At 44.1% G+C, this 13,110-nt stretch overlaps 1 protein-coding gene across 1 annotated transcript in view; it reads right to left on the bottom strand.

Moving 5' to 3' along the window:
- VSTM4 (V-set and transmembrane domain containing 4) overlaps positions 1-13,110 on the bottom strand; it is an 87,764-nt gene that overhangs the window by 49,765 nt on the left and 24,889 nt on the right. The window contains exons 3-4 of the mRNA XM_064370062.1: positions 9,927-9,995; positions 1,455-1,562 (exon numbers count right to left, since the gene is read on the bottom strand). Of these exons, the coding sequence (XP_064226132.1) occupies positions 1,455-1,562; positions 9,927-9,995 (177 nt within the window). The remainder of the gene's footprint in view (positions 1-1,454; positions 1,563-9,926; positions 9,996-13,110) is intronic.

Below are 13,110 nucleotides of genomic sequence, written 5' to 3'. Positions count from 1 at the left end.
GTCCACCTTTGTCCACTCTGCTTAGCCCTGGAGGCACCTTCCTGCTCCTGGCCCCCTGGCTTCTGGTGGGTGGCACCAAAAGCAGTAGCAGCAGGAGATCCTAGTGGGGAGGGAAGAGGGGCTGAGGATGTACCATCCTGGCTCCCTCCTAGCTGCCTCCTGGTTTGTCAGGGGCTGAGTCCCTCTCTGCAGGCCCCTGTTGGTGACACCTCTCCCAAAGCTGCAGCCATTGCGTGATCCATTCCAGGAACCTCCCCTCCCCTTGTCCCTTGAGGTCTAGAATGGAAACAGTGTCCCATGGGTACTCATCCCTGGATGTGTCACTTCCCCCATTGTCCCTTAGCCCTGCCCACACCCCCGTGCTAATGCTGCACAGAGTCACTGTTGGAGTAGCCCCTCAAGCCATGACCACTGAATATAACACTTCCAAGCTCCATGACTTTGAGCTAGTAGTGACAATTATTGTGTATAATTAGAGCCATATGTCAACATAAAAGCAGGACATTCGCTGGAGCCTGTGTTAAGGGTTTTAGCATCTTTCTTTTGGTAACTTAGTCCTCACCACAAGCCTGAGACTGGTGCACTCCTGCCTCCTCCATGTGGCAGATGAGGAGGGCAGGCACAGAGGGAAGTTGTCAGCCTGTAAGTGAGGGAGCCACTGGAACCGGAATCAGTCCAATTCCAGAGCTCAGTTCTTACCCTGGTCACCTCGGGGAGACACAGTGTCCCCAGCTGTTTTGGAGATTCTGAAGCAGGATGCAGGGAGGGCCTCTCAAAGGAGATCTCCACCAGGAGCTGCGGGCAAGTGAAATCAGGGACTGGAGAGGAGCCGGGTCTCATGAGAAAGCAGGCAGCGTTCAGAAAGAGATGAAAGTTATGAGACCTACACTTTCCTGAGAAGGAAGGCAGAAGGCAGGAAGAGGCTGAGGGCAGAGTGCAGGGAAACAGGGACACCAAAGAGAAAAAAGATGGAAGAGGACTCTCAGACCAGTCAGGGAAAGAATGGGGGAGACTTCCCAAGCGCCACCTGCCTTACAGGTGAACACTCATAAGAACAGTCCACCGATGGAAGGGAGTGTCAATCCCCTTTCATAAACAAGGAAATCCACATTCAGAATGTCTTGGGAACTTGCCCCAAACCTCAGCCTCAAGTGGCAGAGTCAAACTCCAACCCTAGGTTCATCTGATGCCACAGGCTCTTCACGGAGATTGACAGCAAGAAGGGGCCTCAGAAACTGAGAAAGGGGAAATTCAGTGATGTCAACGATGGCCACAGTGTATATTAGCAGAGTCCAAGGGAAGCTCAGCTTGCTCACTTTGCCCACAGTCACAGGTAAATAATTCCTGACTCACAATGTAGTTTTCTACCAAGGTGATACTTTGCCTAGCATCTTCCGCCCGTCTGTGGTCAGGGTCTACTCCCATCCCAGACATGATCTTATCTGTTTTCTTACCTCTGGATTTCCGCTTGTTAAACACAGACTGCCAGACAATGACCAGCATGAAAAGCAGAATGCTGAGGATCCCCACGCAGCACACAAGGACGGCATACACGTAGAGATCTGAAAGGCAAGGACAGGCACATAGGTCAGCCTCCGGGGGGCCACAGCAGGGTAAGTGCACTGGCACGGGAACACAGAATTGGAATGTTTGAAATCCCACTGCAACAGTCATCAAGGCAGTGTGGTATTGGTACAAGGACACACACAGATCAATGCAACAGAACAGAGAGCCCAGAAATAGACCCACACAGGCATGTTCAGTTGATTTTTGACATAAGTGCAAAAGTAATTCAATGGCAGAAGGACAGTTTCTTCAATCAATGGTGCTGAGTCAATGGGACTTCCACTGCAGAAAATAAAACTAAAATAAACTTCACCTTTTATTCAAAAATGAACTCAAAATGGACCACAAACCTAAATGTAAAATGTAAGCTAGAAGACTTTAGAAAAAAAACACCAGAAAAATCTTTGGGATCTAAGAATAGACAGACTTCTTAGACTTGCCACCAGAGGCACCGTCTAAATTAGTAAAACTTAATATACTATACTGGACTTTATCAAAATTAAAAACTTATGCTCCATAAACAACCATATGAAAAGGATGAAAAGTCACACAGACTGGGAGAAAATATTTGTAAACCACATATCCAACAAGGGACTAGTATCCAGACGCTAAAGAACTCTCAAAACTCAACGGCAAAAACTACACAATCCTGTTAAAAAAATGAAAAAAAAATTACAGATATTTCCCTAAAAAGAATGTACAAGTGAAAAACAAGCCCATGAAAAAATGATTCACTTCTGCAGCTGTTAGAGAAATGCAAAATGCAACTACAATAAAATATCCCACATGCCTTTCAGGGTGGCTAAAATAAAATATAGTGACATCCCCAAATGCTGGCAAGAATGAGGATAAACTGGGTCAGTCACTCAGACGTGGCTGGTGGCAATGCAAAGTGGCTCAGACACTCTGGAATAGAGCTTGACAGTTTCTCAAAAGAGACACCTGTAGCAACCATTCAACCCAGACACTGCATTCCATGCATTTGTCCCAGAAAAATGACAGCTTAAGTTCACATGGAAAACTGTACACGTATGTCAACAGCAATTTTGTTCATGGTAGCCACAAACTTGAAACAGCCCAGATTTCCTTCAGCAGATGAATAGTTAAACAAAGTGTGGTACATCCACACCACAGCATCCTCAGCAATTAAGAAAAGAAAAGAAACTATCAATGCACACGCCAACCTGGACGAATCTCCAGAGAAGTATGCTGAATGAATAAAAGAAAAGGATCTCAAAAGTTTACATACTGTACGATTTCATCAATGTAACATTCTTAATATGACAAAACTATAGAAACAGAGAACAGATGAGTGGTGGCCAGAAATTAAGAAGCAGGTGGTGGTGGGAGGAAAATGGGTTTGGCTATAAAGGCCACTTATAATGACAGAAATATTCTGTATTTTGACTGTATGGGTGTTAATATCCTGTTTGTGATATTGTTTTATGGATTTGCAAAATGCTGTTATTAGGTAAAGGACACAAACTGTTACAAGACATCTCTGTATATGACTTTTAGAAATGGATTTTTTTTTCTCTTGCTCTGTTGCCCAGGCTGGAGTGCAGTGGCACAATCTCGGCTTACTACAACCTCTGCCTCTCAGGTTCAAGTGATTCTCCAGCCTCCACCTCCTGAGTAACTGGGGCTACAGGTGCATGCCACCACACCCGGCTAATTTTTATATTTTTAGTAGAGACAGGGTTTTACCATGTTGGCCAGGTTGGTCTTGAACTCCTGACCTCAGGTGATCCACCCACTTCCGCCTCCCAAAGTGCTGGTATTACAGGGATGAGCCACCATGCATGGCCAGAAATGGATGTTAATCTACAATAATTTCAAAATAAAAAGTTGTCTAAGTCTCAACAGTTAAACCATGTTCACGTACATCCATCTCTTTTAGAGATAAGGTCTCACTCCATCACCCAGGCTAGAGTGCAGTGATGCAATCACAGCTCACTGCAGCCTTGAGCTCCTGAACTCAGGGGACCTTCCCACCTCAGCCTCTTGAGTAGCTAGAATTACAGGAGTGAGCCTCAGTGCCCAGCTACATATACTTAGATTTCTTCAACTCCAATAATCAACTTTATCACTAATCTGATCAATACAATGCCAAGCTGCTCAGAAAGTGAAAAGGGAAGCCAAAGCATTATTCTAACCATGTCTGAAGCAAAACACCAGACATCTGAACTTAGCAAATGTTTGAACTTAGCAAAAATATTTCTCTGTTGACTTAAATTTCTACAGCCAACAGACATTTACTATCAGCCATGGTCAGTACTTTCCTGAGTACAAGAAAATTAAAGATGCACACACAAAGGCTTTCTCTTCAAGAAATAGAGGGCCACATAGTAAGTGTAACAATGAGAATGTGGGCCCAATACCAGGAACACTCAGAGGAACCCAGCCCAGCCTGAGGAAGCCGAGAGAAGTTTCCAAGAGGACTAGAGTTCTGCACCAAGTTGTATTTAAAATAACAAAAAAATACAAAAATGTATAGAGAAAAAAGTCATCGGCCATCCCATCACCCTGAGACAACTACTGTTAACAAATATTTGGTATACTTTAGGATGTATATGCATATATTTTAAAATTGAGATAATACACTTTCACATCTTCTTTTCCATGTATCTCATTTTCTCAATAAATTCTTTTCAAAAATGATTCAGAATTATTTTGAAAAATAGGATAAAAGTTTGTCATATTAATATATCATCAGTGATTTAACAATCTCTTACTACGGGTGACTCAAAGTGTTTCTACCTGTTCCCCATCATAAAAAAATTCTATGGTGAGCATTCATGAACTTAAACCTGAGTGCAACTCTCACAATATGTTCTCAAGATCGAGTTCCTAGAAGTGGAATAGCTGAGCCAACAGAAAAGCACCTTTGTAAAGCCCTTGGGGCATGGAGAAGCAGTTAGTTAAGTGCTTAAGCTGAAAAAGCAAGGCCTACTAGGGGTAGCAGGTGGCTGGCTCCCAGGGAGAGCCTGGAGAAGCAGGTCAGGCTTATGGTTAATGAGAGGGAAGAGGGCATGAGATGGAATCAGACATTCGTGTTTCTTTTGACTCTCCCCTCCCTGGCCTGAGCCCCATGAGTGTGGCCCCTGGGCCCCACAACTCTGCCCCTGGAGTCCATGAGATCTTCCTGCGTTCTTAAGGCAGTCAGCATTTTTGTCTAAACTAGTTTGAGTAGATTTCTGCTCTTGGCAATCTAGATGTCTGGACTAAAAATAAAATAAGGAGAAAGTGCCATAGGACAAGGTAGCAGGCAAAAGGTGCATCTGCACTAATATTTAAGGGGTAGGGGCAGGTGTGTGGAAGGGAGTCTCCTACAAAGGATCAGAGCTAGTCACGGATGCAGAAGAGGGCTGGGGCGAGAGTTCTGGAAGCCCAGAAGAAAGCACTGTAGAAGGATGTCTTAATAGAGTCAACTGCTGGAAAACATCCACTGGGTTTTGCCCCTAGGAAGCTACTGGGAAAGTCTTAGAGGAAAACCCCGCCAGTGGGCTGGGGGTGCAGAGCCAAGTTAGAGAGGTCCAGAAGCTGATGGGATGTGAGGAGTTTTAGACAGAAGTAGAGAAAGTTGTCACATATGTAAAATCAAAACGGCCTTTCTGGTAAATACCTGTGTCTCTGATGGGTGGGCTCTGTAGATTAACAGGGTGGAGAGCTCTGTGAGGAGTCAGAGTCAGGAGAGAGGCTGCAGCATCCATTTAAACAGTGTGTAACTCAGTAACAGGACTCTTAGATTCTGGACAAGACACTTCATGATGAACTCAGGGGCAGAGCAGAGTTCACAGACCAGGATTTGTGTGAGGATCTCAGGGTACAGGATGGTCACAACACGGCCAGTCCTGCCTTTTCACGCTGGTGAGCAAACTACTCCAGAACAGGATGGCAGAACCCTAGCTGGCAGGAGAGGATAGTGAACAACACAGTCATGCTGCCAGGCAGACAGAACCTCAGGCAGGTGAACACAGCATCTGCCTGGAAGGGACTCTGCAAATGTGGCCCCTGGACCAAAAGGCAGGGAAACTTGCCTTTAGTCTTATTCATGGAGTGGAGAGAAAAATTGTCTTACGAATGCTTCCGTGCCCATGGAGCACAGCAATTGACCCACAAGCTCACCTCTTCATCTGAGCTCTTTCCTCAACTTCGGGACCATAGGAATCCAGAAGAGACAAGGTTGCAGATGTGAATTGTGGCAGGCATCTCTCCCCATGTGTCCCTAGCAGCATGGTGCAGACGTCTGCGGCCCACTCTGCCTTGGCAGGAGGTGAGGGACTTCGAAAGGCCCAGGCTACAGTTTCAGATCACAGCTTCCTCAACATGGCTCAAAGGGGGCTCCCCACAGGCAGCCAGGGCTACAGAATCAGAAAACATCTGGCGAGTCTGGAAGGCTCAGCTGGCCGCCAAACACACAGGACTCCAGTTATGGACACCGGCCAGCGAGCACCTCCTGCCTGCGTGTGGCTCCCCACACACACAGGACTGGTTGTGGCCACTCTCTGTTTTGTTCTTGAAACTACAGATCCTTAAAAAGCATTGCCTTTTAGGAGAAGAAAAACTCACAAAGACCACCTGAGTTCCCCTTGATTGAGCAGCAAACAGTATGCTGAAGTTCTGAAATTTTTTTCCTTCCTTTTGTTGCATAAAGACAAGCACCCTGCTGTGTCCACTCAAAACATGAAAACCCCCTCCCTGGGTGTTCTCTGCAAACAGCGGTTAAACTCTGAGCCATTGAAGCCAGAGTCACAAACTCCAGACTGCAGAGCCACCTTCCTGCCATGTCAGCTAGTGCAAAGCCCTGCCGTACTCAGCTCCAGGGCACTATTCTGAGGCTGAAATGCCCACCTAGTGGTGCCATCTTCCAATTCATTCTTTACCTTTTAATGTAAAAATCTCTCTGTAAAATGTTGACTCAAAAGTGTTAATACTCAGACTAGGCCAAGTAATGCTTGTTGAAAGGTTGAATCCAGACCCTTCAACAAAGGCTTGAATTTAACAAAATACCTGCAATTAACCAAATTTGAAGTTTGCTTTTAAAATACCACAAATGGTCGGATGCAGTGACTCACGCCTGTAATCCCAGCCTTTGGGAGGCTGAGGCAGGCAGATCAGCTGAGGTTGGGAGTTAGAGACCAGCCTGTTCAACATGATGAAACCCCAACTCTACTAAAAATACAAAAATTTGCTGGGCATGGTGGCATATGCCTGTAATGCCAGCTACTCAGGAGGCTGAGGCAGGAGAATGGCTTGAATTTGGAAGGCGGAGGTTGCAGTGAGCCAAAATTGCAGCAACAACAACAAAAGAAAACACAAATACCTGCACACCCACAATAATTCTGAAAATCATGTTATACTCCCTTTCTCTGAACTTATTTACAGTTTTGTCTTTTGCCTTTGAACTTCCAAAGGCACCACTGCCATTTTTAGACTCAACTGCAAGCCACCATGCAGAAAATGCCCAGGCCTCCCTGAAGCAGATGGCAGGGTTGGCAGGCTGGAGCAGCCGCCCATGCAGAGAGAGGCCAAGACTGGGGTGCACAATGTCAGCGTGCCAGCTCCTGCCCTCCCAAACAGTCCCACTAAGCCAGGGCTAGGCAGATGGCACCTGTTGCCCAGCAACCCTGATCCCTGCAAGGGTATTCAGTGCTGCTTTGAAAAAGAGTGACCCCAGCGCCCCTCAGCAGAGTCCAGGAACCCTACTCTCCCCTGCCTTCTGAATCAAGAAAATCAGTTTCAGTCTTGTACATTTCCAGGGCAAATGGAAAAGTCAGGAGATGGCAGTTTGGGACATAAGGCTATGTACTTCTATTTTTTAATTTAGCCTGTAATACCATCTTGCTCAGGATGAAATACCTGAGCAATAGCCCCAAGGGACTTTAACTCACTTTAGCATCTCACAAACAGGCCTGACAATCAATGCCTCTTTTGTGCAGTGGGCTCACAGCCAGGACAAACTAAGCCCCAGGAGGATGGATATCCATCCACAACCCCTACTGTAGCTCTCCCATCCAGGAACAAAAGGGCAAAAGGCCTGGGATTATATGCCAGGGAGTTTCAACTGTACCTCTAACCTCACCAAAGCTATGGCTGGGTTAAAAAAGCAAAGCATGGAGACGCTGCTGCCGCTGCTGCTACTGCTGCTGCCACCACTGCTGAAATTATAGGAAAAGATTGCTTTGGAAACAGCTGCTCTGAGGCAGGCACTATACATAGTGAGAATGCCCATTCTGCTTTTGGATGAGGCCTGATTCTCTCTGTTGAGAAGAGAGCACATAACGGCTACAGATTTCATGTAGAGAGTTAGGTCGGGAGGAACCCTGACATTCTACAGCTGCACGTGAATTATGGGATATTGTTAATTATACAACGGATTTTAGAAATGCTGATTATGCTGAGGGGTATGTTGGGTCTAAATGCCACAATCTTTTCAAATATATAGTCTTGTTTTTGCACCATGGTATTCAAAATAGGGTCCTCAGACCACTTGCATAGGAATCACCTGTGGCCCTGCAAGTTCTTAGACCCCTCCCTAAGGTCATAACCAGAACCTCAGGGGCTGGAGCCCAGAGTCCCCCCAGGAGATTCTGATACATCTGTAGTGATCTACCCCAGTGGCAGCCAGGCCCTCTCTATATCCCCACCCATTACAGTGCCTGGTCACAGGGCAGCTCCAGAGACAGGGGCAAACATCAAAGGGGTTGCCTCAATTTTACTAAATAGCAATGAGAAACGTAAACTTTGCCCTCACTACTGCTCCACTCCATGAGAAGTAAAGCCCTTTTTCATCTCTTTGCCAATGAGTAAGCATTCTCTTAATGAGAGGCTGAGTGGGGGAAATGGGGATTATTTTGCTAGGAGACAGTCATCAAATAAAGAGAAAAGCAGCTACAAAAATGCAGAGAAATGTCCAGGAATACAAAAAATCATTGTTGGAGTAAAGTGCAATCTCATAAACAAAATATTCATGACTACAAAACTAAACAATTACTCCTAGAGGCTAGGTGGGTGACACCTTATGGTTTGCAAATGATGTTCACGATAAAAGTTACATTTTTCCTAAGACAGAATGTGTGTCAGTCCACTGCTTTATAGGGATTGGAAGGGGTGGGCTTGAAAGCAAGTACTTTCTCCCTAAGGCTGGCCCTCCTTCTGCCAGACTACCCACTGGGTTAACAAGGGGTGACGGTGAGGCCCCAAGACATGCATCTCCTTAGATCCTTTTGGCTAGATCGTTCCTCATCAATAAATGCTGTGCTTTCACCAGACATAATCTTTACAAAGTTCCTGACCATTTTTGAACATTAACCAGCCTTTCACTGATCCAAGCCTCTGCCAGAGAACTCACAAAGTACAGTCTTTTATTCCTTAGGATCATAATCCTCACTCACTTTATGATAATAATTTCTCTGAACTTTCCTTACTCCAAGGCAGGGTTTTCCAACCTCAGCACTCTGGCTATTTGGAGCCAAAATTCTTTATCATGGGGACTATCTTGTGCATTGTAGGATTAGCATCATCCTTGGCCCCTATCACTAGATGCCAGTAGCACCCCCAACAGCTGTGGCAACCAAAGATACATCCAGACATTGGCAATCGTTCCCTGGAGGAGCAAAAGTCACCCGCTGTTGAGAACTCCTGCCCTAAGGCCCAAACTTGCACGTGCATCAGAATTGCCTGGATGTCTTGTTAAACCCTGGATTTCTTGGGCACCATCCCTAGAGCTTCTGATTCTGTAAGCTGAGGCAGGGCACAGCCACGTGCACTTGGAACAAGCTCCCAGGTGATGCCTATGCTGCTGGTCTGCAATCATACTTTGGAAACCACAGTTCCAAGACCATGGTTCTCAGCTTGGCTGAATGATGCAATCATCTGGGGAGCTTTTAACAACTTCCAACTAAATCAGAATCTCTAGAGATGTGGTCCAGGCATTAATGTTCTTAACACTTCATAAGTGATTCTGGCATGGGTTGAAAATTACTTGGTTAAGGTTTGCAAACTGTTTCTAGAATCCCAAATTCCTTAAGCAACCTGAAATAAAATGTAGTCGCAGTAGAGGTACTTATCATTTTTATATACCTGAAGATTTCTCCCTAATATGACCTGAGAGTAGGAATTCTGGAGCAAAACAAAACAAAACAAACAAACAAAAACTATGTGGACTGGTGCTTTAATTTTCACTCTTTCAAAACTGTGGGCTGATACTGTCAGGGATTTCCATCTTACTTTGAGTAAGTTTAGACCAAAAACAACTTAGAAACTACGAAGGTAGGGTCCTTTCTTGATATTCTATTTCCTTCCTATTGTCTAAAAGTGAGGCTGCATCTTATCATAAAGAAATATACAAGCTTTACCTTCAAAAAATGCCCAGGTCTCTTTTGTTTTCTCAAAGGATGACTCTTCAGAAGCTTTCAGGGAAATGACTGAAAGACAAAAAAGAAACAGCACAGCATGGAAAAATGTCATGTGGTACACACAGCACTTACATTTATAAAGTAGTTTCTACATTTGCAAAACCCCATTTAGTTGTCAAAACTCACATGTTAGGGAGAGGTGCAAGGACTTTACCTAACAGCCAGGAAATCTGGGGCACAGGAGAGGTGAAGTCAGTTGTCCATGTTTAAAAGCCAGTAAATGGCAAGAATGCAGTTCAGTAAAAGCCCCATTTGCCCCATAGACTTGAAGAATAACAAGTTCCCAGTGGGAAACCCAAGAGTTAGTACATGATTTATCTTAGTGGGAGTCTTTCTAAAATGTAGTATACTTGTCCCAGCATTCCTGGATAGAGGAGCCCGAAGTCATCTGATGACTCAAGGTTAGTGCTCTGAGTACCATTCGCCATGCAAGACAGACCCACAGAGCCACAGGCACCTAATTTTGAGAACAATATATCTTCTTTCAGGTAATGGTAGATCACTGAGTTCACTTTGCCTGCTTTCAATAGTCAGGGAAACAGAATTGAGTTACACTGTGTGAAACTTTGAACTTCACATTAAGGAGTCTGGACCCATGGAAAGGTTCCATGCACAGGGGTAACATCATCATAGGTAAAGATCTAGAAAATAAACTGATGAAAAATGTAAAATATCAGGGAATTAGATTATTATTCAATAGTACCTTCTGAAGTGATTGAAACATTCTACATCTGCACTGTTCAATACAGCAGCCACTGGAACACATGTGGCTACTGAATACTTGAAATGTAGCCAGTCTTACCAAAGAACTGAATTTTTACTTTAAGTTTAATTAATTTAACTTTATATAGCCACATGTGGTCAGGGGTTACCACAATGAAGAGCTCTAGACAAGAGAATCTAGGACCAGAATTGAATAGAGATTGAATAAATTCAAGAGGCAAGAAATATGGCAAAGATGGCCTAGAACTTAAATTTAATTTACTGCCTCTCCCACAAACTTTTGTATTATTATTGTCATGATTTCAATTCTGAATTTTCCTTCCTTTTGTCTCTCTGGGCCTTGCACTGGACATTTCCTATTGATATATCTTCCAAGTCATTAATTTTCTCTTCATCTGTGTTTAACCTCTGTACAACCCTTCTATTAAGTTCTTAATTTCATTTATTATTTTTATTCAGTTCTATTCGGTTCTATATTATTGATTTCTTTTGTAGATATCCCAGTTCTTTTAGGAATTTCTCTAACTTATCATCTAATTCTATAACCATATCTATTTTAATACCTATGCTTAATAAACTTTCATATCTGCACTTCCCAGAGACTCCTTTCTATTATCTGTTTTGCTTTGGATCTTCTTTGGAATGCCTGATAACTTTTTTCTAATTGAATGCCAGATATTGTATATAGAAAATCATGGAGGCTCTAAAAAAATTTTGGTTTCCCAACAGGAAGTTAGAGTAGGGGGGATGATCACTTTAATCTAATCAGGATTTGAACTGTTGAGAGGCTGAGTTTCAGTTTTTACAGAATCTAGTGTATTTCTGGTTTGCCCTTAGTCAGGGTTCATTCAGTCTTTCAGCGTTCCCCAGTAAAAAACCTGGAGTATTTACCACAATCTTCCAATTTTTATCTCACTGTTAGGATTACCAAAAACTCACTCATTTCCTAAATATTCTGTTGTCACTTTCTGCATAGCGTCTCTCAACTAGCGCTACTTAAGTATGAATGAGTTTCTTACAGTTCAATATCAGAGCAATTGGGCTCACTTTGCTGCTTTTCTCTGTGATCTACCTACCTATCTAGTCCTTCAGAGAACAATTAAGATAGCTGGATATATATGCACGTACATAACTCGGTAATTATATAATACAAACATATTTATGAAATGTAGCTATGTGATTCAGAAAGCAGAAGTGCTGATAGATTTTATTTCAGCTTTCCTAATTGTTCTCAGGAGAGCTTTGCTCTGGTGTGAGTTTGCCTTGATCACAGAACTCCTTTGCCATTAGAACTTAAATTATTTTAAAAGTGGTGGCTATATCTTCTACCTCTGTATCCTTATCAATGGGTACATTACCTGGCAGCTGATAGGTGCTTGGTAAATATATGAATTATCTATTTCTGGCTGTCTCCCAAAGGAAGCAATCTGGGTATCCAGGAAGGAGCTCTTAGTGAATATCTGACCTGGCATGTGATCTAAGATATAACAGACAATGAGTCCATCACACTCAACTTCCCCTACCTGCTCAATACTATAGCCCCTGTAATCTACTGACTGCCAGATTCCCCCTTCAAGCACTTAAAATAAGAAACAGAGTGCATGTGGTTATTGTGAGCCCTGGGCCTGAAAGAGCCAGTGGATTTTTTGGGTGGCCATGTTGGAAAACAGGTGAGCAGAATGGAGCAGAGGCTGGAACCCGCACAGCAGAGGGAAGGTGAGAGACCAGAGCTCAATGGCACTCTGGGCACCACAAGGCCTGGTGTGTTGTGTTTATTCTTCTTGCATTCCATGAGCTCTGCACCCTTAGGCTGTGCCCGCTCCTCTCCTGAATCAGCTTGGCTGGGTTTCCATGGCTTCAGCTAATCAAGCCTAGATGAGGATAAGAAGGTCCTGATGAAGACAATACGGAGATGAACAATACACATATATCTCCAAGGAGCTAGGTTTCCAGGAGGCCAAGGACGCCCATCATGGTCCGGGCCCTTACCACCCCACACGTGGTCCATGGGTCAGCAGCATCAGTGTCACCTGCGAGCTCCTCGGAAATGCAGAATGGCAGGCCCCACACCGGATCTACTGAATCAGAATCTGTTTTTAAACCCAGATCCCTGGGGTGAAATGTATGCCTTTTAAAGTTTGGGACACACATGCTCACAGGGTTGAAAGACTCAATTGCCACTTGCAATTGTACACCCTTGGATAAGTCACTTAATTTTCCTGTGCCTTAGTTTACCCATTTGTAAAATGGGGATAATGAAAAGTGCCCATGTTGAAGTAGGTGCAGGGGTTAAAGGGATTCATGTGTGTGAAGTGCTCAGAACAGTGCCTGAGACCTAGTGAGCCCATATCCACAAGGACACTAGCTGTCTAAGTACAGGGACTTTCACCTGTTTTATTCA

The sequence above is a fragment of the Aotus nancymaae genome, unplaced genomic scaffold (assembly GCF_030222135.1).
Source record: "Aotus nancymaae isolate 86718 unplaced genomic scaffold, 86718_ANA_hifiasm-v0.15.2.pri h1tg000099l, whole genome shotgun sequence".
Taxonomy (NCBI): domain Eukaryota; kingdom Metazoa; phylum Chordata; class Mammalia; order Primates; family Aotidae; genus Aotus; species Aotus nancymaae.
The sequence above is the reverse complement of the archived record's forward strand: the minus strand, read 5'-3'. Positions and strand labels throughout refer to the sequence as shown.